General features: G+C 41.6%; 1 protein-coding gene across 2 annotated transcripts in view; it reads left to right on the top strand.

Annotated features, from left to right (window-relative positions):
* The window catches only part of PHEX (phosphate regulating endopeptidase X-linked), a 1,520,886-nt gene that overhangs the window by 1,079,454 nt on the left and 416,825 nt on the right, over window positions 1-24,607 (top strand). For both annotated transcript variants that reach the window (XM_069639233.1, XM_069639232.1), the window contains exon 13: window positions 1,704-1,781. In XM_069639233.1, the coding sequence (XP_069495334.1) occupies window positions 1,704-1,781 (78 nt within the window). The remainder of the gene's footprint in view (window positions 1-1,703; window positions 1,782-24,607) is intronic.

The raw sequence follows: 24,607 nt of genomic DNA, 5'->3' as shown, positions 1-24,607 counted from the left end.
TATTTATATAGCGCTCTTTCCCCACTTGTGTGGCCTCAATATGTTTTTTCCTTGGTCGAAACGCCCTTGGTGACCATAGTCGATGTGATTAGAGATTCTAGGGGGATTAGATTAGATGCGTGTGTGCATGTTTGCCATTCTAAATCTTGGGTGGCTGGCAAGGGTCGACTAAGCAGCCCAGTAGAGGTCAGGTACGTGGGTGGGTGCTCTGGCGGGTTAGAGATAGATCGCTGTTGTCTAAGAGAGACTATGTGAGGCTAGCTATCCCGGGTTCCTTTTGGGTTGTGGTCGCTGTATGCTAGTGGCATAGGTGGCAGGGTACATCAGGTGTTTCAGTCTGGACGGCTATGTGTGAAACTATGCCGGAGGTGCTTAGTCATAGGCGTGTTCTATCGGTTTGTTCTGCATCGGGAGAATTGCACAATCGTTCCCAGGAAAGGCAGATTGTGATTGGTTGATCTGTCATTCCCCGGGTGCGAAAGCCACATAGACCTCAAGAAGGGCCATTGCCGCTTAAGATAATGGAGGTCATTATGACCCAGACGTTAAGGGTTAACGCCGTCGTTAACCCTTAACGCCTGATTCCAATTTTAACGGCTGCTTTTAGCAGGCATTAAAATCCATGGCGCTAAACCGCCTTGGTGCTAATTACGGCACCGTAATTTACGGTGCCGTAATTAGCGCCTTCCCCACTCCCATTATGCCATATGGGGCAAAAATGGAAATGGGGAAGGGTAAATGGGAAATGGGGATTTACCGCCCCACTCACCTTGGAATGGGGCGGTAAATCCGCCATCCACCATGGTGTAAACATAGTTTACACCATGGTGGTAAAGTTGGTGTACTTACCGCCTGGGTCGTAATGACCTCCAATGACCCTTCCCCTTGGGCCATAGCTTCATAGTGGGTCATTATCCCACGAAAATGACCCCTCCCTTGGTCTATAAGGTTATGCTATTTTAAATGGATTCAGTTGCAGTTTTGGGGATTTATCTGTTGTGAAATTAATGATCTTGTTTGATCTATCGTGTTGAGTTGCATTATTTTCCTTCTGCTGTACTGTGCTCTTAAGAATATAGTCCAACTTTCAGTAAACTTGTCCCACCCAATTGACGAAAGAACAGACCAGCACAAATTCCTGCCCCACTTTACCCTAACCCTTGCCTGCCTTTCAGAGCTTTCATTGGATGGGAATGAAGGCCCAGCATGTCGACATTTACTCACTTAAGACTGAACATCCTTTAGATGACAATACTCTGGACATGGCAGTGCACTCTGTGGAACCTAAACTAAATATCAGGAAAGAAACAGTTCTTAAACCATGCACACAATTGGGACCCTATCTCTAGCACCTTTACACTTTTGCTTTATCAAACTGTACTCTCTTTAACATGTAAGTTGTTTCTGTGTTAAATATACAATCACACGTCTTACATTTCAATATCACTTGACACATGCTAGTTACAGACTCAGTGCAGATTGTATTTTGAAGATAGATTCGTTGCAGTGCAAGAAAGCAACAACAACAAAAAGGTGAAGTGCACACGAATCGGCAAGGAAGGAGGATCCTGACTGTTAGTGCGGGTGAATTCTGAGCAAAGAAAAATAAACCATGAAATCCTCTGTCAAAAGTGAAATGTCAGTCTAGTGTATGCTGTTAGATTGCTTAATAAAAGCCTTATCTTTGCTTTTCTTTTCCGCAGGCCAATGCAGTACTGGCGAAAGTGGGTTATCCAGAATTCATTATGAATGACACATACGTGAATGAAGAAATCAAATCGGTAAGTTTAAGGACACAGTATACCACAGAAAGAATGCCCTTTTTAAGCAACTGATACGTGAATAGAAAGAGTCCCTTTACATTGTGATGACAATATGTACTAGCATAACTCGTTTTCAATGGGCCTCATTATGACCCAGGCGGTAAGGGGTTAATGAGGCCGTAAAAGGTGGCGACGCCGTTAACCCCTTACCGCCTAATTACGAGGTCCCTTTGCGGGTCCCTACCTTAACGGCTGGTTTTACCAGCCGTTAAGAAAGGAACCCGCAAAGGGACTTTCGAGGTAATTACGGTACCACAATTTGTGGTACCGTAATTACCCCCTTCCCCATTCCCATTGAGCCCTATGGGGGCAAAAATGAGAATGGGGAAGGGCCAATGGTGAATGGGAAATTACCGCCCCACCAACCTTGGAATGGAGCGGTAATTACGCCATCCACCATGGCACAATCGGTAAAATACTGGCGTCAACCATGCCGCTAATAGGGCCATGGTTAATGCCTGGGTCGTAATGAGGCCCAATGTCTCCGAATCTTGGAGGGGGAAAACATTTTAAGCAGCAATGATAACGCATGGATGGTGAGAGCCTGCAATTGACGGCACATTTAAAGAGAGACACCTTAAAACTATAGATTTTAGAGCTGACATTTAAGAATAGTAAAAACTTTTCAATTGTGTTCACCTTATTAGTTGCCTCGGGAGGCCTCACTTTAAATCAAATGAGTTTCACAGGAGCATGAAATCTGACAGATCACGAAGGGAAGATAGCTTATTGAGTTGAGTGCTCCTCCCGACGCAGGACTGCTTTCCTACAGGATCAACTCCAGTCCTTCATTCTTCCAAGGTAGTGTCAATAAACTAGGCAATAATAACACATTAAATGTTCCAGACAACATTTTTGAGGTAGGAAATATTTTCTTGCCCATTCGGCAAACCCCAACAGCGATTGGTTACCATAGCAGCTAGCCTCAGCTGTCAAGGTTCGGATCCACCAGCGCAGTCATGGATTCCACGTGAGGTCCTACCGCATAGGTTCAATATGAGGTGCAATAATATGCCACGCATCTCCTTCCCTTGTTATCTTTCCACTAACTTACGAGGCGGAAAGGGGGGACATGTGGGCACGGAGGGGAGTTATGGAAGGAAGCAAAGTGGATAGAAAGACAACAGGTTAATGAGAGATAACACGCTGATAAACAGTCAGTATAGATACTGGACATTAGCAATGTTTGTGAAAGAGGAGTGGTTGAAGCCCCCCGACCCTCAATTAATATTCATAAGATCTTAAATAGCTTGGTCTCACACTGCTCCTGACAGCCGGACAACCCATTCGAGATTCAGCTGACCACTCCATTTAGGACAGAGATTGAACACTTCCTTTTGTTCTGGATCCTACACTAGAGCCAACACATTAGTACTCCCACTAACTCTGGTGTCCCCCATGGGAAAAGTCCTGTATGATCAGGTTCACCCTCTCAAGTTTCCATACTGACCATCCTCTGTCCTAAGCACCCCAGGTAAAGCTTCCAATACTCTGTCAACTTTGGACCATATGTTAGAAGCCCCAATTAAAAATGATATGATATATGATATGATATTTTATTTGTATCGCACTCGTACACAAGTGTTTCAAAGCGACTAGGCAAGGGAGGGGAACAGGGGAGAACACAGCCCAACATAAAAACGATCTTACTAGGCCCAGTGACATTGAGAACGTGCAAGTGCATGGGAAAGGGAAAAGGGAAAAAGTGCATGGAAGGGTAGAGTGGAAAGTGCGGAGCAGAGGAGCGCAGATAAATAAAAATAAATAGAAAATGGAGGCAATAAACAGTGGTAGTGCAGCCAGCAAGTGGCAAGTGCTGTGTTTACTGGGTAAGTCTGATAAGTGCAGAAAAAGAAGAAAAATGGGGTGAGGGGCTGTATGAGTACAGATACAGTCCCCAGTGCAAAGGGTGGCCAGGAGGCAGTGCAGGAGGTTGACAGGGTGAGCAGGTTCCTGGGCCTAGGGGACAGAGGGTGGCCAGGTGCACAATGCCAAGAGAGAGCAGATCAGCAGGGGAAAAGGGGAGCAAAGGCAGAAGCAAAGTGGAAGGTCTTGAGGTGCTTCCGGGAACCTGAGATGGTTCTACTCAATGGAGGTAACTTGATTTGCACCCAGTTTTTGACAAATAATCTACTAGGTACTTATGACCAAGCGGCGTCTATCATTGGCCACCTTATTGCTAGTGTGCCTTGCTTTTATTCTACCCTTGGTTGTTTTCTGTTCGAAGGCTGTTTTGGTTCTGATTCCTATAGAGGGCTAGCTCATTTTTGGACTTTCTACCACTTAACATTTTGAAAGGTGACAACCCTGTGGTTAAATGAGGGGGGCACCGTGCAGGGACATCATTTGGGTGTCGCCAGAGGTCGCAAGTGTGACCTCTGAGGTCTCCCTTGCGACCTGTGTGATCTCCCTTGCAACCTCTAAAAAAAAGAAAAAAAAGAAAACAATGTTTGTTTTTCTTTTTCTTTTTTTTTGCAACGCAAGCTCCGGGGCTGTGGCCAGCACCATGTGGCTCTTTCATTCTGGAGTGGCTAGCTTTCTTGTTCAGGCCCCTTAAAAAAAGAAGAAAAATAAGAACATGAGGGCCACAAGTCTAACACTTTCAGCACTGAACCTAAATAAGAAAGAATAGGAATGCCAAAAAATGTGTCTTTCTGGAATTCTATACAATAATTGGTAGAATCATTAAAGGTTTATTTCAGGCACACTTCAGGGGGCGAGTCACTGATTTAGTCTGTTCTCAAACTCCTCAACTCAGCCTTTTATCCTACTGAGGTCGATAAATGGGTACCAACACAGGTTGGGTGATATTGGGTGTATATTTCTTCTATGTTAAGCGCTTAAGCTTAAGTGTTATATAATAACACATCATTATCATTTGATCATGGACGTCTGCTTGCAATCACAGTAATTTGGTAATATGGGCCTATACACACTGATCTTAACGATACATATGGCGATCCATTCAGGTATGAAATGTACATCACATTACAGTGATATGGTAACCATATTTTTCCTAGTGTACAATGCTATGTGATGCCACTTCCTGTTATGTCAATGGGTGAAAGGTCGTGTTCCATCACTTCCCGCGATATCACTTTGGGCTGGGGTCAAATGACATCACTTCCTATGATGTCATCAGGGGTCAAGGGTCGTGTGATGTCACTTCTGCTACCCCTGGCATTTTGGTAAATGACGTCCCTGGGCACCGGCGTGCAACTACAGTATCCTTGACAGCTTGTTTCTATTCCCTTCCCTCATCCAGCACTCCTTTCATACTTTCCTAGATCACTTGGTTAAACCTTTCCATTTTGCCATTAGTTTTAGGTATTATACGTGACAAAGAACCAAAATCGTTCTGGAGAATACTAAATAGTGGTATAAGCATGGAGGAGTGGTATAACCACTACATAACTTTATCATGATATTGTGACAAAGATCCTAAATCGTTCTGGAGAAAATCTTAAATAGTGGCATAAGCATGGAGGAGTGGTATAACCACTACATAACCTTTATCATTATATTATTGGAAATGGTAGAGTGACCAAAGCCACCAAATAGTGGACTCAGGGCTATGATGCAACTTTAGCTAATGACCCCTTTTGAATTGAATAAAGAATTAAAGCCATTTAGCTTCAAAATAGCAGATGTACACCAATGCCTGCTAGAATTACAATAGAATTCTATAAGGATAACCTTTCATGTTGGGCTCCCTACATCACCACCTTAGTTAAGGAAGTGAGCAGCTGCAGACAAGTACCATCATGGCAAATTGACTCACTATTTACTTGGCGGGCCACATATATCTAAATGTTTTACAACTGACACTGGAATCCTGAGTTATGGAAAATAAAGCTATGAGCCCATGGCAGGCAGACTTTCAAAAGGGCATCAGTTGCGTGGATCTGGTGATTAGACTCATGCTGATTATTCACAGATATGCACACCTGGAAGAGTGTTTTATATGTTTTCTTTTTCTAGGTCTTAAGGCCGCTTTCCACAGCGTACCTATATCAGGGCTATGGAAGTGTTTGGCCGCCCTTGGCCTCCCTCCATATCTTCTGGTTCATATCAGAGATGTGTTCAGAAATGATAAAGCATGCTTTAGCTGTGGAGCCAATGCCGAGCTTACAGAGCTCCTACCTGTGGAAACGGTGTTTGGCAAGGCTGCATTGTGTCGCAAACACTATTTTACTCCCACATAATTGAGAGAACCCAATGCGAAGTACTCTGCTTGGAATATGAGAAAGGCTATATCAAATTTTGTTCTCCACACATCAGTTCAGTTTTGCAGTATGCTATTCGGTGCAGAGTCTTTGATGTTTATCTCAGCGGTATACCAGATATGATAAATAGCGGCTGTTAAACTGTCAATTTTTTAAATGTTAATAGGGATTTTTATTCAGGAAAGTATTTTTATCTATGTTCCTGTGGGGGTACTTAGTACACAGTTGGACTATGACATGTGTTTTTAAATTGATATTTTGGCACACAGTGATACTGTAAATTGTATATTTTATTGTAACATATATTGTATGGTTTTTGAAACAGTGTAAACAAATACACTTAAATATATAAACTAAATACAAAATAAATAAAATTGAGGAAACCATGGAGATAGATAAATTAGATGCAGATGCTCCGAGTTGAGCTGACAAACAGATAGGAATATTAATATACACAGGCAATGCTCTCCTAATCTCCAAAACCCTTATAGGAATGAAGAAACAGGTAGAACGAGTCTATGGGCCTCATTAGGACCCAGGCGGAGTGGGTTTCCGCCAGCGCTAATCGCGGCGGACCCGTCCGCCGTACTACGAGTTCCCTTAGCGCCATGGAGGTTTTCTCCGCCTGGTTTTACCAGGCGGAGAAAACCATGGCGCTACGGGACCTCGTTGTTAATTACGCCACCGTATTTTACGGTGGCGTAATTAACTCCTTCCCCACTCCCATTATACCCTATGGGGCAAGAATGGGAATGGGGAAGGGCAGAATGGGGATTGGGGATTTACCGCTCCGCCGAGGTCGGAATGGGGCGGTAAATCCGCCAACCCCCATGGCGCTATCGACGGCTTTCCGCCGTGCTTCGCGGTGCATTTAGCACCGCGAAATCCGCCTGGGTCCTAATGAGGCCCTATGACCTTTGCAACAAAAAAAAGGGTTAGCGGTAAATATAGCCAAAACAAACGCAATGGCCTGCTATCCTAAAAATAGGAAAGTGAAACATCTGAAATTAGAACTCTGTCGGGTCAGGATTGGTGCAGTTGAACAATTTGACTACTGCCACGTTTTTGGCAAGCATGGGAAATAGAACTACTTCAACAATTATGGAGGTGTACAATACACAGACAGTTATGAATGCCATGCATGAGTCTCAGCTATGGGGAAGAGGGGATGAAATAAATGAAAAAACTGATACAATCTGAAAAGAGTTGTATGTAGCTCAAGGAACGTGTCAAATGCACTTACCTATGTAGGATTAGGTCACATGGACATGAGCAAACACATTATCATCAGATCTTTATTGTATTGGATACGGCTCTGGAATACTCTGTTATTACAGGCATTTAAAGTGTAACTTGCAAACATATTGGATAAAAGGAATATGTGTAATTTTATGTTGGGCCAAACAAGTAAAAACAATGGCCTATACATTGAGACTTCAGAATCTATGGTCTAGAACTGAGTCGATTACCAAAGATTCCAAACAGCTGGTTAAGGAGGCCTTGAAGGTACTGAACTGGAGTATCTGGACAAGGCTGCCATAAGTACTAACTGCCGCCTATACCTGTCTGCAAAATCAACTGAACATTTTGAAACCTACTTGGATAACATCTACCCAGTTATGGAAAGAGAGAGATATTTGAAAATCCGATTTGGGATTCTCCCCATTGGCGGTGCGTCCCATAGATGGAATCAAAGTAGGAATCCAAGCTGCCCATTTTGTGTAAACCCATTGGAAAACATCCAACATATTATATTTCTCTGCCCCACATTCAGTAAAGCTCGGGCCAATTTCCTAAAACATATTCCGTGTAGTAGAACTTTGGACTTTGGCAGAGGGGAATATTTTTGCAGATCCTATAATGCTCTTAGAATTACCATAAAACTGCTAAATTCTTGCATTGTGACTGGTCCATTAGACAAAGCGCTTCTGGAGATTATGTAAAGGTACATCCAACCAGACAAGATGCGTCTAAGAGCACTAGTTTCAATCCACTAAGAAATCGGTTGCATATTTTGCTCATGAAACTGTGAAATAATGGGGTAGTGGACCTCATATTGCATGCCTATTGAATACTGATCAAATTACCCTTTCTTAAACTCCATGCAAAAGCATAGAGTGTACCTGTATCCTGCTGCATCAGTATCCTGATTTGCAGTGACCGCTCTACCAGTAGTAGTAGTAGTAGTACCCGTGGTAGTAATCATCATAGCGCTATCATCCCATTAATATGGACTCGATGCATTTGTGGTGGGAACCCCCTCAGAGGACCAAAGTCCAAGGTGTGGGAAATTGTGTGTAGGCTTGAATGTGTGTGTGCATTTGACTGACATAAGGAGTTATGACGGCTGGCCGGGATCCAAAATGATCTACCCATGTGATCAAGCACATCAATGGGTGCTAAGTGGGGGGCAATATGTGTGATATCAAGAAGAGTTGTTGAGTGTCCAGCAAGACCAAATTTATTTCATAGGTCGTCATTGCATTCTGATGGAAAGAGGTGTTATGAGCTGTGTTGATCATAAGTAGCCCAAGCTGGTGGCAGGGTAAACACAACAAATAAGCTAGTCCTGAGTTAAGGATTGATGCATGGCAATGCTTATGATCATTGCAGCCACCTCCAATTTAATATCCTGCATGTGTCAGCTCCTGTGAGCCAGCTCAGCTGTGGAAGGTGAAGTATATTTTGGCCAGACAGGCTGAGCCTTCCAAATTAAAGGACAGCAACTCGAATGGACATGACTTGCTTTTGATCTCTTTGTGATGGTCGGTAAAACCCTCCTCCATAGACAGCTGCACAACAGACAGCAGTCCTGTGCCCAGGCATCAAAGCAGCACATCCATTCAAAGGGGGTAGACACACACCACAGGGATGCATTTCTGAAGGCCTTTCGATCCTTGTGAGAAGGGGATGGGGTGAGAGTTGACAGGACGGATCTGTAGAGGAGGAAGACTTCCACCATCTTGTTTCTCTCTGTGTCTCCCTCTCTGTCCTGTTCTCTCCACCTCCTCTAGAGCAAAGCACTTTGGGTGTGATGTCAGTAGGGGGAAGTGCACTTCTTTCAAGAACAGGGATTGGACTACAAAGGCAGGCTAGCTTTAGACCAATCACATGCAGAATTTTACCTTTAAAAGAAAGGGTCTCCTGCCACTTCTTTGTATCATCTTGAATCATCTTTAGACATTGCTTGAGAAGATGTTTTTGGACCCTGCTGTGAGAGAAGTCCTTTACAGATTTGTCCAGCTGTGAGGAGAAGGCAGGTGTTCCAAAGTAGAGGATTGCTTCGTCCCCTAACCATCCCCAGGGCAAATTGGGGGTGACCTGCTTCTGGAACAGACCTGTCTCTCTGCTAGCCACTGTGAAACCCAGGACATCACCTTGTTGGAGTCTCCTTGAGACCCCTGAAGTTGTGTACCAGCCTCCTCTGGGTTTTGGAGCACGAGAACAAGGACCCATTTTGATCCTGACTCCCTGGATTGGGCCTCACAGCACCTGAAAGCCAGAAGAGCCCTGTGTTTTCACAATCAAACCACTTTGAGCCATGATTCAAGCGTGTTCGACAGCGTTCAAGCAAGCAGGATGCTCCGGAGCGGCTTTTGACATTCTTTGTTCTGCAAACCGCAAGTTCACCATTTTAAGCCAGTTCACCACTGCTCCTCGCCAGCTGAAGCACATTGTTGCTCGGCTCAAACCAAGAAGAACTGCTGCTAGCACATTTGCTTGAACCACTCTCGAACCACCACCTGATTCATCGCACCACCACAGTAAGTCAATCGAAACTGGTATCCCTTGAGCCGTGACCTTCAAGCTTTAGTATTGTACTGACTCACCTGTGTGTCATGGAATCAACTCCACTGTTGAACCTCGACCGGCAAATCATATCTGGTGACCACCTGATCCGCATTGCTGGAGTAATGCTTCAAGCAACAGCTACCTTTCCATTCCATCTCAGCTTGACACCTGCTCACCCCTAGATCACTGCATCTGGCGCATCCTCGAACCAAACCGAACCTTCCAACTGCAGCCAGAAGAATGGTTCAATGTTGTTGAACTGCTAAGTCACCTGCAAAGGTATTACAGACTGATATATGCCCCCTTGGCCCATCTTTGGTCCATAGAGAATGGATAGACCATTTTAACCCCTTTTGCAAACTCAAGAAGTAACCCTTTTGTACATTGTGGGCTTTTAATTGCCCTTTTCCCCGCTCTCCCAATACCCAAAGTGATGCATCTATTCTTTTTTTTGCATATTCTGAGTTCCTTCTACAAGGGTGGGTTTTTACAATGTTTTCTATTTAGTTATCATTGTGCATTGTGTGTTTGATTAAGTTATATGTTTTTGTAGAACCTTGATTGGACATTCCTTTATTCTTGACTCTTATGCTTCATTATTTGGGTTGATACTTAACCTCATTAACAGCTCTCTTGAGAGTTTAGGCTTCCCTCAGGCCACATTTGCACAAAAGGTGAAGGAGGTATTTGTCTTAGCTTTGCCTGTTTTACCTTTATAATTTTGTTTGCTCTTGGTTTGTAGAAGTGTAAGGGCCTAGTGGGCGTTTTAGCCTCTACTCATCCTTGTACTACCACAGAGTAAAGTCAATTAATCAAACCATATTACAAATATTGATTTAAATATGTATTTAGGAATAATTTGACCATGTGACTGTGCATTTATATGTATAATGTGTTTGTAATATTGACTCTTTAAGTCAGTATGCCAAAATAAAGTTTAATAATAATAATAAAATAGAACTGGAACATTGTCCCCTAAAATGTATCCATTTCATTATACTTGAATTGAACACCGATATCTATCAGTAGGATGCTGGGATACCCTTCTCTTCTGAAAATCTCTTCTAAGAATGTAATGACATCTCTAGTACTGATATTAATAATGTAAAGCACCTCTACTTAATGGGTGATGTAAGGGAGGCATTGTATCACAAGCATGACACTGACACAAAAGCTACAACTTGTAAAACCTTTATTAAAGTTTCTGGGTTTGGAAAAACTCCTACTTTGCCCTGCAGCTAGGATGGGAGTGATCTCTACCATCAAATGTTAAATAAAACAGTCCTAGTTGAGTCTGTCAAACCAAAATGGCCTGCATTAAAAAGACCTAATGCCTGCCCTATCTCTTATAAAAAAGTGTGCAAAGGAAAACATGTATGCAAAGGAAAAACACTGTTCACATATAAAGAATAAATGTGGCTGAGTCAGCTCTTCTTCCCACTTTAGACATCATGGAGTCAGGCGGTCCAGTGGACAGGATGACACACTTTGGCTCAGATTCTTAACACAAAGATGCAGTTCAAAACGTGGATCGAGGCCCACCTGGCCTTCCATGTTTAAGTCTCACTATTCAGCTTCCAAAACACAGTTCAACAAAAAGTTCATGGCAGTTTCCCTCAGTCGGGCCCAAACCTTTCAAAGCAAAAGTTCACGTTGGTCTACCTCAGTCGGTCTCTGAATTTTCAAAGCAAAATACATGCAGAGGTTCCCTTTTCCAAGCTTAATTCACATCCTTTAGAGGTTCCCTTCCCCTAATTTATTACATTTCCACTCTCCCTCAGTTGGGCTCGGACCGTTTCCTTATATCGAAGGCTTTCAAATGTGCATGGCTTTTACTACAGACCTCCACAGGTCCACTTCAAGTTTCCCTACAGCTCACACTCCTGTGTTGTTTGCCCCAGTGACTCTTGGTCTGAGTAGATCCATGTCATAAGCACAAAAGTTGTACGTTCACCTTTTTACATTCTCCTTTTCTCTGGGTTAATTTTGATCACTTCACGCGTTATAGTTCATTCACTTTTTTTGCTTCATAACACAAACATTTTACCTTTCACAGAGCCCTTTAAGTGGGCTACTTCCTTTCGCCGGACCACTCTGTTACTCAGTATCGCTGGTTTTACAGCTATCAATACTTCAAAGTTCCTTCACAGGTCTGTCTTTCTTCGAGTCTCATCCACACGTGTGCAGCCTTCAATTGTGCAATATAGCGTTGAACTTCAATCTTTCCTTAAGACACACCAGTCTTTCATGTTGCTCACCAACTCACCGGCTGTGTGCGTTTCTTTCTTGTATTTGTAGTTTTTTCATTCTTGAGTCAAGGTTAGTACCAGGGGCTTTGCCTCGCCTCCCCGACTCTACTATTCACCGGGAGGGTCACTGGCGTCCTTGAAACACAATGCAGTCTTCCTGTTTGGGATTTGGCATTCTCCAAGTGTCTTTCACAGGCTTTTAGAGGCAGCAACTTCCTGCAGGGAACTCTTGGGGTTCTCTACCCTTTGCTCTCATCCCTCAGTTCGTGGACTATTCTAGTAGGTTCTCCTTCATCCCGGAAGGTCTGTTCTTGTTCCACCTTGCTTAGAGTGTGTCTCTATGTTCTGCCTTTTATCCATGTGATCAGAGCTAATTGGTATTAAATGTATGCACTTAAAGTCAAGTGCCTGACTTTTCCTGACCGATTAGCGGGACATGTACAATGGGATATGTAAGGGCTAGCCTCTTTACTATCAGTGACCCTCCTCCTCGGCCCAGTGTTTGTGTGGAAGGCGGGGGAATTTGGGGCATCAGAGAATCCTATAAAATAGTATGGGTCAGGTGTACGGGAAAGGGGGGAATACAGCGTTTCCCCATCAGCCACCTTACCCCCTCTCCAAAGACCCCTCACCCAGGTGATCCTCCCGCACTGGTCCACGCCGAGGAACCAAATCCAAAAGTGATGGCTGTGTCTTGGCCACCTGGATTACAAGTCCCCGGGGACTAGCGGGTCAGAGGCCCTTTGGTTTCACACAGTGAGCAGAACGATGAACCCAATGCAATACATGTTCTCACCTTCACTACAGATCAGACCTATATCATTCCTACCAAATCCCTTGCTTGGAAATGTGTGTATCATCACTTTGTTTCATGGGAAAACTGCTTGCCTGACAATGATTTTTACTTTTCTCACAAAGAATGCATTTTTTCCCAGCCCTTTCTATACAGAGATCACACCCTGGCCACCAATGATCACTTAACATATGTTGTTTATGTTTAGTGATTCCCCAATGGCCATTGTGTTCCAGAGATATTAGGTGTCTGAGAACACCTTTTGGTGAAATTATTCAATTGTCTCTTTTCATAAATCCTGTTTTATCATATAGTTCATCTAATAATTTCTGCAAAATTCCACAACCCAAGCCAAGTGCGGTTGTATTTGTTGTTTTTGAGTCCTTCCCTTATTCCGCCTGAGGCCTTCAGTTTCCTTCATGGCTTTCTCCATTGTCGTGGAGACACCTCTGTGTCCTATTCTAATCCTTTAGCTGTTCTCCTTTAGGTCACACTTCACTTTCTTTGTTCTCTGCATACCATGATGCCCAGCCAGCTATTTTATTCTTGGCTCCTGGTACTTCAAAGATATTTTCTGAAAACCTGTGACCCATTCCCTATTGCTAGGGAAAACATTATCCAGACCCTTTGTTGTCACGCTTACCCTCAGAAACTTGTGCTCTGTTGGAATGTCAAATCTAACACTCCATGTGAATGATCTATTTGATGGCACATATCTCCTTTTCAATAGTCGGTTATGATAGCTCAACACCTTTCAATATCCTAAATGCAAAAGATATATCAAGTTCTAGGCTGATTTCTATTTGCTTCAATACTGCACTGCTTGCTGCTCCCATCTATTGTTATGATAGTCTTTCTTCTAAATGTATAGTTACATAGGAAGGTTGCTTGATCTAGTGCTTGTTTAAACTCTTGAATTTCTCCTCTGCATGCACTTGAATATGTGCCCTTTCCTTGCTTATTGCCTCATGTTTACTGTGCTGTCTACAGAGCTGACTTTGCACTGGAAGTAACATTCTGCCATTCCAAGGAAAGCCATAAGGTGTCTCTTGTCAGCCAGTTCAGGTGTCTATTTTATTATATTCACCCGCTCTCTTCTGGGGTCCACACCCACCCTAAAAATGATATAGGTCAGGAATGCGGCTTGCATTTTTCTGTGTTTTTTGTCATGCCTGATTCCCATGTTATGTTCAGCACTGTAGGAGATTTTGTCTTATTGTGGTAAATTCAGGATTTGGTGGTATTTTCTTACCGTAAAGATATTGGCAGTAATTTGGCGGTATATTAGTCTTACATTTAGAGTGAGCCTGGTATCATACTATTTTAGTGACGCTACCTTATAAGCTTGTATTGGTGGTAATTTTAGTGGTATCTTGCTTTGTGGTATTTTCAGAATTATCTTATTCGTGTGGTGTGGTGGTGAGCATGGTTCTTTTTTTTATACTATAACCCCATTATAAAAACAAACCTTTCCTTTCCATTTGAATATTTTCTATTTGCCTGTAGAGAGCTCTAGACTTAGCACATCTCATAGAACCCAATGAGTTTATTCATAGCGCCACCTACAGTTTGTGGCTGGTGTTACTGGCTTATGTACATCCAGTAACCTATGTGCCAGATTAGACACCCCCTTCCCATCAGCATGCAAGGAAGGAAACATTCATCACACCGCACACAACCCTCTACTTTGTAGTTGTTTATTACTAACTTTCTCTTGTTTGCTATTTTAGTTACAGTGGTAAATTGGTAAATGCACTATTGCACTGATATGAACCTCCCCTTTGTACTTCACTTATGTAAATAATTCACAGATGCATGAATGACACAACAATCCCAATTGTTTTTATATATGCTTTTTGTATTGCATATCATTTACAAGTCACCAGATCATACCATGTTATTTACAGCATCATCTGCAATATAAAAGAACAAACAGAACAAGCAGGTATTTTGCAAACATGAATTAATGTTCCCACACTTTGAATATAGAGAGAAATAAACATGCAATGATTTCTAACTTCTCTGCACTGCAAAAATCCTATCCACACACACAGCATACAAATGATTCCTCACTTGGCACAAACCCATTACCAAGGCCAGTAATCTGATTCCTGCATAACTTCACTGTCTTTTGCAGTCCCAATATCAGCACGACACTCCTCTTTACTGGTGTGGGGGAGCACCAACTGATTAGATTCAGCCAGCGCTCTACCCCCTTGAAACTCTGTCTGTCTGTCTCCTCAGCCCAGCCTGAACTAACTGCTCTCTTCATTTCTTTTTCTAGGAAAAACGTTTACCCGTTCCTTTATTGACGTGGCTTGTCTGCCTACATTTTCTACCAATCAGGGTAAAAGAATGTGCCCTGTGCCAGCCTTCATTTTCAAAACAATGAAAGCTTCAGGTCCAGAGTAACTGTTTCACTTTGCTTCCTGCATCTTTCATATTTTCTGTTCTCACAAGCTGAATAAAACGCTAGTGTGCATTTAAAAATGAATTTTAAATAATGCAACCAAAACATGGATTTCACCTCATTTTGCATAGAAGAATACATTCTCATGTTAAAAGTTAGCACTTAGTACTTGAGTTATGTTAGTAATGTTAGTCGGTTATGTATTCTAATGTAGTCTTCATACATGAAGCATCCAAAATACATGGTGCACCTCATTATTTGAACCTGGCAGCACACTTTTTCTATGTGTGCTCTGAATATCTGCAGTTTCAAACTGGGCCTGGCTGTGTTATAAATCCTGTACTTTGCATGCTGGCATTAACACTACATATTATATACTGGCAAAAAATAAATTGCTATATTATATGCTGGCAAAAATGCTATACATGCTGGCAAAAATGTTATACATGTCCTTACAGCACCTTGTTTAATCTCTCAATGTATTCCTCCTAAACCTTCCCATCGACATGAAATGCCATCTTGGAAGAATAAAACCCCCTTTCTCTGTTTGGAATAAATAGTAAATGAATTGTTAAAAAATGGAGGGCACAGAAACCAAAACAAAAGTCAATTTTAATGCATTAGAACAAACACTCTAGGGTTAAAAATGCTTTAGGTTGTTTGGATTCAGGGTGCAGCAGTACCTGGTGATATGAAGTTGTGAGGTCAAATGGAAAAATGTGTATCCCCTATTTTGGTCAACAGTTCCTCTATATTGGGTGATGTGGAAGTCCTTCATGCACAATGCTTTTTTTCCACGATCTCAGATATAGTGCCAGTTTGCCATGGCTTTGCAAACTACCACTAATCGACAAACCCATTCCACAGCTTCTACTCTCTTTCTCTGATACCAAGCACTTGCACATTTTCCACTTCTGCTTTGACTTACACCTTGTGACAGGAATCTTGCATGGCTAATACACCACTGGTTTTGCCCCTGTCTTTAATAAGATGTAAATATCCTTTGATACTGCATAAGCCTTACCTGAAGGCATTACCTTTGTTTTCTTCTCTGTCTTCACATGCCATAACAACTGCCTTTGCTTTGGGATCAGGTTTCGCACATCATTTTTGTTGGCATTATACAACTGGTACCATTGTGCTGTTAGGTAGATCCCGTTTGCCCTTGTTTACATCTACTGCCACTTCTTTATAGCCACACTCTGCTGATATATTTTGTTTCAGGACATCTGGAATGGGATTCCTGTTGCCTCTATGCAGTGACCAAATCCACTCTGCAGACACAGCCCTACATTCTGCGTAACCTGTTTCTCTGCTGGTGTGGAGTTTGCCATTCCTATTGGATCACATGAGCACGTGCATTGTATATCTCTCTGCCGCTTAGCTCTGTGTGTGCTTAACCAACGGGGCTCAGGAAGGTGCTCACATTTGGACATCCACCTACCCCCTAAATTAATGTGCAGCCTTCTATTTTTTTATTGTGAAACTTGTTGCCCTAATGCTACCTTACACAATTAAAGTCCAAATACAGAAGGCTATGAAGAAGAACAACAAAATTCAAAATTCATACACAAATAAAACATTCTTAATACACCAAATCCTAATTTTATAGAAAGGTAAAACATGTCTTTGTCAGTTTATAAAAGTAGTACATGTAAGTAAAATGAAAAAAGACACAAAAGAAAGAAACAAATAAAACAACATCAAGCGAATTCTCCTTTCCATCAGTATGAAAACATAAAAACAAACATTTAAAATCTAACATATGCCGATAGAAACAAATGGCCATCCCATATTGCAGTCATTATGTTCACCCCCTACAAAGTAGTTTTAACTAAACCGGCACGGCACAGAAGTTTCACCACAGAGATTATCAACAAGGTCTCTTCCCCAATGGATAATCTGTGGAAAGAAATCCATGTTAAATTTGTAAAGTAGATGGAGTCTATATGCTTATTTCTTTTACTTCTTTTTTAAACTGTGAAAGGTAGTTCCTAAAGAAACCTTTTTTTTGTTTTTTGTTTTTTGATTTTGTAAATTTTGTTTTCTTATTTTTACAGGAGAGGTGAGAAAGTAAGGTGGGGGAGGGAAATAGGGGAAGGGACACCATCCACAAATATGGAGGGGCAGGTGGACAGGGGAAGATGTTGGGCTTGCGTTACAGCTAAGATAGGGGGCAGTGTTTCTCATGCTCCTTAATTACAGCCTCAAAATCACTTTGAAACTGCTTCCCTCTGCAGAGTGGTGTGTTGCAGTATGTACAGAGTACCGTTGTCTTATAAAGATATGGATCAACGGCCTCTTTTCTAGCTTGCAAGGTAGCTGGTTGGATTTTGTGCCCCACAGGAGTAGCCTGTGTGGTGGTAGTATTAGTTGAGAAAGATAAGATAGAGGAAGACAGTGTACTACTTCTTGACAAATGAACAGCCTTTCTAATAGCATTCCGGTGGTTGGATTTGGTGTGGTTGCGCATGGAGGTTGTCCCGTAGGAGTACTGCCCAAGTTGTCTGCGACTGAGTACACTAAGTACATTTCACCTTGGTAGCCTTAGCCTTTGGTACACCCCCAACAGTGGTAAAGAACAGCCACACCGATGATTCTTTTTGAGTGCCGGAAGTAGGTATTTCCTCTACCTCATCTTCCTGCTCCTATTGATTGTTTACTGCATTATTGCGCTTTTTTCATTGTGTAGGCCCTCCAGATGGTGGCTCATGGGGAGGAGGGATGGCATTGGTCGATGCCATTTTTTAAGATAAATAGCAGTTGTGCTAATATTCTTCCAAGCAAGTAGATTGCTGGATTGCAGATGGATAATCAGTAAAAATTGGTCTACGAGCTGTGCAAGGGTACATTTTCAGCCTAAAAAATGTCTAGATCAGCTGAAAATGCACTTTCACACTGTTCGTGAAGCACGGACCCCTTCGCAAAACTGTTTGCAAAAACATCATCATGCCTTGCGGGCGTTTGATCACGTGACACTGCCCGAAACTCTGCGATGATGTCAGACGTTTGCGAATGTCAGCGAACACAAAAACAGTGGAAAAAGTTGCAGAAAGTTAATAAAATTGTTAAAAATGTTGCTTAAGGTGGGCAATAGCACAGTCTTAAATTCAAACTTTCTCCATTGGCCAAAAATTGTGCAATATTGGGGGTCAAGTATGATATTATAAAGGTGTAGCAAATAAGGGTGCACTAGTAAAAACCCATGAAAGTCAGTGAAAACACTTTGTTAACAGGACGTTATGGTTACAAGTGAAAGGAAAAACCCCATAAATTCACCACTTATGGTAAACTGAGCAACCATAACTCACGGCAGCACCGTGCACTGTTAGCAGTAAAGCTCAGGAAATCAAAGATGACATCACAAATGTAATTTATGACATCACTGATGCCATCACATGTTGCATTTTGCACAGCCTATGACCACAATGATGACAACACATGTAACAACACTAATTGCATTGTATATAACTGATTAAATCAATAATGACATTGTAGATATAATGTAATTAATAAATTAGCTCCTAAAAACTACGATTATCTTAATAACAGTTTAAGCTGTGGACTTGGCCATGATGCAGGCTGTGGTCACTGGCCATCCACAAGGCCAGTGACCACAGTGGTCAGTTAGTGTTCCAAAATAACAATGTACATTGTTCAAATCCATGTCTAGTAGCCCATCACTATTTTAAAATATATAGTGCGCAACTTTGAAAGCTGTAGTCAGTGACCATGGCTAAAAGCCATAGGTAGTGACCATTAATATGTTAAAATATACAGTCTAAATAGCCAAAGGCCATGACAGGTGGCTAGTATTGTGTTGAAGTCCATGGCTAGTGGCTAGTTACTGTATGTGATGTACAATGGGCACACCCAAAGGCCATAGCCAGTAGCATGTCAGTATTTTAAAATATGCAGTACAAATGGCCAAAAGATGTACACACTCCTCATGGTCAAAGGTCAAGGCTGGTAGCTCATTTATATGTTAGAATATATATGGGAACAGCAAAGGTTTATGTGCAAATATAACCACTGCTGAACGCCATTATCTATGGTTGGTGGCCTGTTAGTGTTTTAAAATTTACAGTGCCCATGGATGAAGGTTGTGGTCACTCAATAACTGAAGGCCATGATAGTACCCATGTATTTATTAATATATATTTGGCCATGCACACTGACCATGGTTGAAGGCCATGATTAATGCCAGTTACTGTTGGAATATAATTAGAAATGTCATCATTGTGGTCACAGGCTGCGCAACAGGGGGCGCAATGTTAAGGTGACTTTAGCTGAATTTCAGGGGTTTTGTTGTGTTAAGTTCTTACCTTAACATTCCTACAAATAAAGATTTTCGTTGAATTTCAAGTATTTTTTTTCACAATGTATTGCTCACCTTTACACCCCTGCAACTAAAGTTATTTGAAAGTCCCCTTCTCAAAAACTTTCCAGAAAGAAATGCATTGAAAGGATCAATTAAAGGTCTTTGATCCATAAATACGGTATGTGTTTTTATTCTGTATTTTTATAACTGAAAAAACACTAGGAATACATGTAACAAAAGTTAAACAAAGTAAGAATATTTATTTTATTTTTTTATTTTTTATTTAATTTGTTTTAGTTGAAATTCAACTTTTTCAACATAAAATACATTCTTCACATGATTTGTAAGTTCATTGCATAAGATTAACAGTTAAACATAGAACATAAAACCTCCACTTAAGTACATGTTTACATTAATATACGCGTTGATGAACTTTTCCATTATAAAATACAAATTTCACATGATTTACAAGTTCATAGGATAAGATTGACAATTAGTCATACGACATAAAACATCAATTTAAAAACAAGTTTACATTGATATTAACATACATGTTGATGAACATAAAATATTCACATACTAAAAGCGAAGCTTTAAACAACTACATTGCATCAATTTTCAACGTTCAAGTTATTTTGTGACTAGGGTACTATAATTCAAGTTTTCTCAAATATCTTACAACTGCCAAATGTAGGGATATTCTTTAAGCACTAAAAATGTATTCCCACATAATCTGCTCAGTCAAACAGCAATATTCACATAATAATTTGTGAGAATAGTTGTGTCTCAGCTCTTTTAGACTTGTACTTTCTACGAGAAGATGTTTAAGGTACTCAATAGATGTCGGTATCATACAGAATCTACCCGTTTGATCATAAGATGTTTTTACTCTCATAGCTAGCAAGGACCTATTAGGCCATATATTTAGTCTCAATCTCATTATCTAAACCCTCTATGTCCGATCAGGGAATTCTCTTAAGTAAAGTGGAATTGTTTTTTTTGTGTGTAAATACCCCCAATTTTAATATTTTGTATTGTTGGCATTCATCCCATGTATTTATCCAATCAGCATTCCACCTTTTTTGTTTGGCCTTAGAAGGATTAGTTGTTAACAATTCCACATCTATGCCAGCTTTATCCAAGTTCACCTTAGAGACATCACCCCAAGATGGAAAAGATTTCTTTGGCTCTATACAAGCATCTATAGCCGTGAGTAAAGATTCAGAATAAGGCTCTTTTGTTTTACTTTTTGCATAAAGGACCATGGTGTTCAAATCAACTATCGCCTTCAGCGACAATAAACCCAATTCATATCTAACTATTTGTATTGGGACAGAATTTGGAATTGGCAATAGTGCTTTCCAGAATAGGCCTTCTAGAAGGTTCCAGTCTGGTTGGTTCACTACAAGCCTTGTATGTCCTCCATACGTCATTACAGGGACAACTTTCCCTTTATGAAAATTCACTACAGGTACATATGAACATTTACCAAATCTTGCTAAAATAATTTTCGCTTGAGAGATCAACATTTGCATTTTATTCTGGACATCATTTTTATATGCCAATTCCTTCTTTCCCTCACTTAGTAAAATGCCCAGACATCTATACTTCTGGACCACCGCTACTGGTTTCTCGCCTGTGTTCTGCACATATGATTGGGGCCTGGTTCTTTTTATTACAGTTCCACCTCATCACATTCGATTTGGAAACATAAATTGACAATTTATTCAATTCTGCTTATCAAAAAAGATTTGTTAATTGTCTCTGCAAACCGGTAGGGGTGTGCTCAATAATAACTAAATCATCCGCGTAAAATAGGTACAGCATAATGTTTTCACTCAATCTGTTGTCTCTACAGGTCATTAAAATAGATGTTTACCACAAGTAGACCAACTTTAGGAGTGTGATAAAGCTCACCTCAATTGCGCTCTCTTATTTTACTGTTTTGTCATTTGACATACTTAGACACATTGTATGCCTATCTTAGACAGCTGTACTCTTGTGTAAGTCCAGCGGCTGTAAGGTGCATACTAAAATGGGAAGATATTCCATCCCGTTTACTGCCACTATTAGATAAGCGGCACATCAGCTGTCAATATTTCATAAAGGAATCAGTGTATCAATCCCCTCTCCCGAACCACAGAAGCCGAATAGATCGACCCTCCCACCGTGGTTGGCACGGGTACCTGGATGTTTAACTAATACAGGAGACCACGTGGCAGCTAATGGGGGGAAGACGGAGTAGGGAAAGGGGATGGAATGACAAAGGAAAGGTAGGGAGGAAAACATGCACCTTAACACAGTAAGCTAATAATACCTCACACCGGAAAACCTCCTGCCTGACCTAGCATATCACTTATACTCAGCACCGTAAAACCTGTTATCCTAATACCTGCTGCACATAGCATGACCCAAAATATTGTATATTCATAACAATCACTCAACATGAAACATACAAAGGTTATATGGCATTACTTGGGTAACAAAACACAAATCCCCCTGCTCCTATTACACAGAATGGCATAGTCAGCATGGCACAAACAAGGGAATTCCCTGTAATGACATAAACATAGACACATGGCCCTGACGAGCAAACATAAGCCACAAAACATAAATATCCTACAATATATGTAACAAGAGGTTTTCTCCAAAACCAGCAAGCATGATATCTGGCAATGAACTGGGCCCTAGAGGATGCATGACACACAACATGCGGTGAATACCCCAGTATGAGTGCTGTATCAGGACTTCATTATCTCACACACCCAACATAACTAGTAATTCAGCATATTTCATATACAATGATTTGCTTTGATCCCCAGCACTTAACTAACTGCTCCAATGCCTAATAAAGACATCCGAGCCTGAAGATATGCATTGAGGTGTGTCTTGTCGCCTCAAATCACCGCCGCGACCCAGGCTGTAGCAACTTAAGATAAATGGACACAGTTTCGTGCAAGCAGTACTTAACTGAGTGCTCAGTTGCCTCACGGGGACATCCGAGCGTGGAGAAATGCTGCAATTAGCTTGGCCGCCCTCCTTCTCACCGCCGCGACCCAGGCATTCTTTAGCATGACTCCCCAAGGATCTCTGGAGCCCAACCGCCACACTACAAACACCATCTAGTTTGCCTGACGATCTGCCGTTGTTGCCGCCCGTGCTCCATAACCTCAATCAACTGCACCGGAGCACTGACGGTTGCTGATTATAAGCCTGCCCCGAGATTGCCTGCAGCTGGTAAAAGGCGCGCAAGCAGACTACATAATATCCCAATGCTTGCTGGGAAATGTAGTTTTCAGCACCTTACACGCCTTTTCTGACCATATCTCTTCATTCTGTCATCAGCGCTTTCTAGCTTAAGTGGATACCTAGGTAGGGATAGTGAGAACTCACCTCTGTCCTGCTGTCTCCTTTTGTATGCACCCCATCCTTAAGAGTCTTTTTGTCACATGATCCCAGGGTGATCCCTAACATTTATTTTCAAGATCGCCCCTGGACTCATATGTCTATGTTTTGCTAATGATAGTATGTATGGAAATACTGCAATTTTTTGTGTCACATTTTCGTCGCTTGGACGAAACCCCTTGCCAACTCAAGGCACCACTTGTGTGCTTATAATGGGTTGAAACAATATTTTTTTTTTGCATTTCATATTTTACACAATTGTTTGTGTTTTTTCTCTCTAAAGAATGGGTTAAAAAATAGTCACTTAAAAATATTCCTAGCATTGGCAATTGGTCTTATGTTCTGAAAGAGCCTTGCCCAAAGTGTCTAGGGTGCCACCTCCCACGTCGATCAAGCTGTGACAGGTTTTGCACATCACCACACAGTTTGAAAGATCGGGTTCAGAAAGGATGGACTGAGGTTGGGTGTTAGTTGGTGGGAAATAGCTAATGATCGTATTGAAACTCTGTGGCACAGATGATAAATCCTGCTGTGCAGAACTTGCTCTATGCGCTTTGACCGTATTATTCACATGAGGCTTCCTTTACGATTCATCCACTTCCTCCCAATGTATGCGTACAAGATGCTGAATTGAAGTTGATGTTCCCGAACTTTGTGAAGGTTTGTGTGAAGGTACCCTCTGCAAAACCCTACCACAGAAATTTCGCATGACTTCCTCAATCTCCTTCTTGCTGTGTTGGTCCTTGACCTGAAAATATTGCCGCCAGTCAGCAATTGTTTCTGCACAGAATACTTTTTGTGTGGAGCTAAAGAAGAAGCCACCCACACCACCAATTATCACTGCTGGTCCCAAACATATTGAAAGGTCGGACTGTGGATAAAAAATTGAAAACTGTAAAAAGCACAAGACAAAAGACAAAGGTATAGGAACAAGAAAGGTAACAAAGGAATGGATACATTAATATACTGCTCTTTAAAACTTCCTGAACGTTCACAATCAAGTTCACCCACCAAGAGACAAAAACCAATAACAGAAAACAAGAAAGAGATGTTTGGGTTTGGGGTATAGCCACGAGTACATGACAAAAAAGGATTGGGTTTCCCGTACACGCGAGTATGCCCAGGTGCAATGACGTGTCCATGTCTAAATTATTGACCAATCACATCACTCAATGAGATGACATGCCTGCACATGGACATAACTGCATCAACGAAAGGCCCAATCACACTGGAAGTTTTATTGACGTGGCTACGTGTCTTTGTGATTGTTAAGTCAGCCAATCAGATCGCGTGTTGCAGTCACACACCTACACATGACTTGTAACCACATCTAAAAACGGAGCAATCACACACTGTTTCGTCTCAGCGTGGCTACGCCCACACCGTATAGTGAAATCTGCATGTGCAAAATTGACCACTAGAACGATGTAGTGGCATATGGTCAATCATCGATCCGTCTTGCTCTGTGCTCGATCATCGGCTCAAAAAGTAACATTGAGCATCATATATAAACCATGTCACTATGCCACGTACCTCAGTTCCTTTTTTCTGCACGCTCAACATGCTGCACTGATGAACACAGTGTTAT

Source organism: Ambystoma mexicanum, chromosome 7q (genome assembly GCF_040938575.1).
Source record: "Ambystoma mexicanum isolate Mex_15411 chromosome 7q, UKY_AmexF1_1, whole genome shotgun sequence".
NCBI lineage: Eukaryota > Metazoa > Chordata > Amphibia > Caudata > Ambystomatidae > Ambystoma > Ambystoma mexicanum.
The sequence above is the reverse complement of the archived record's forward strand: the minus strand, read 5'-3'. Positions and strand labels throughout refer to the sequence as shown.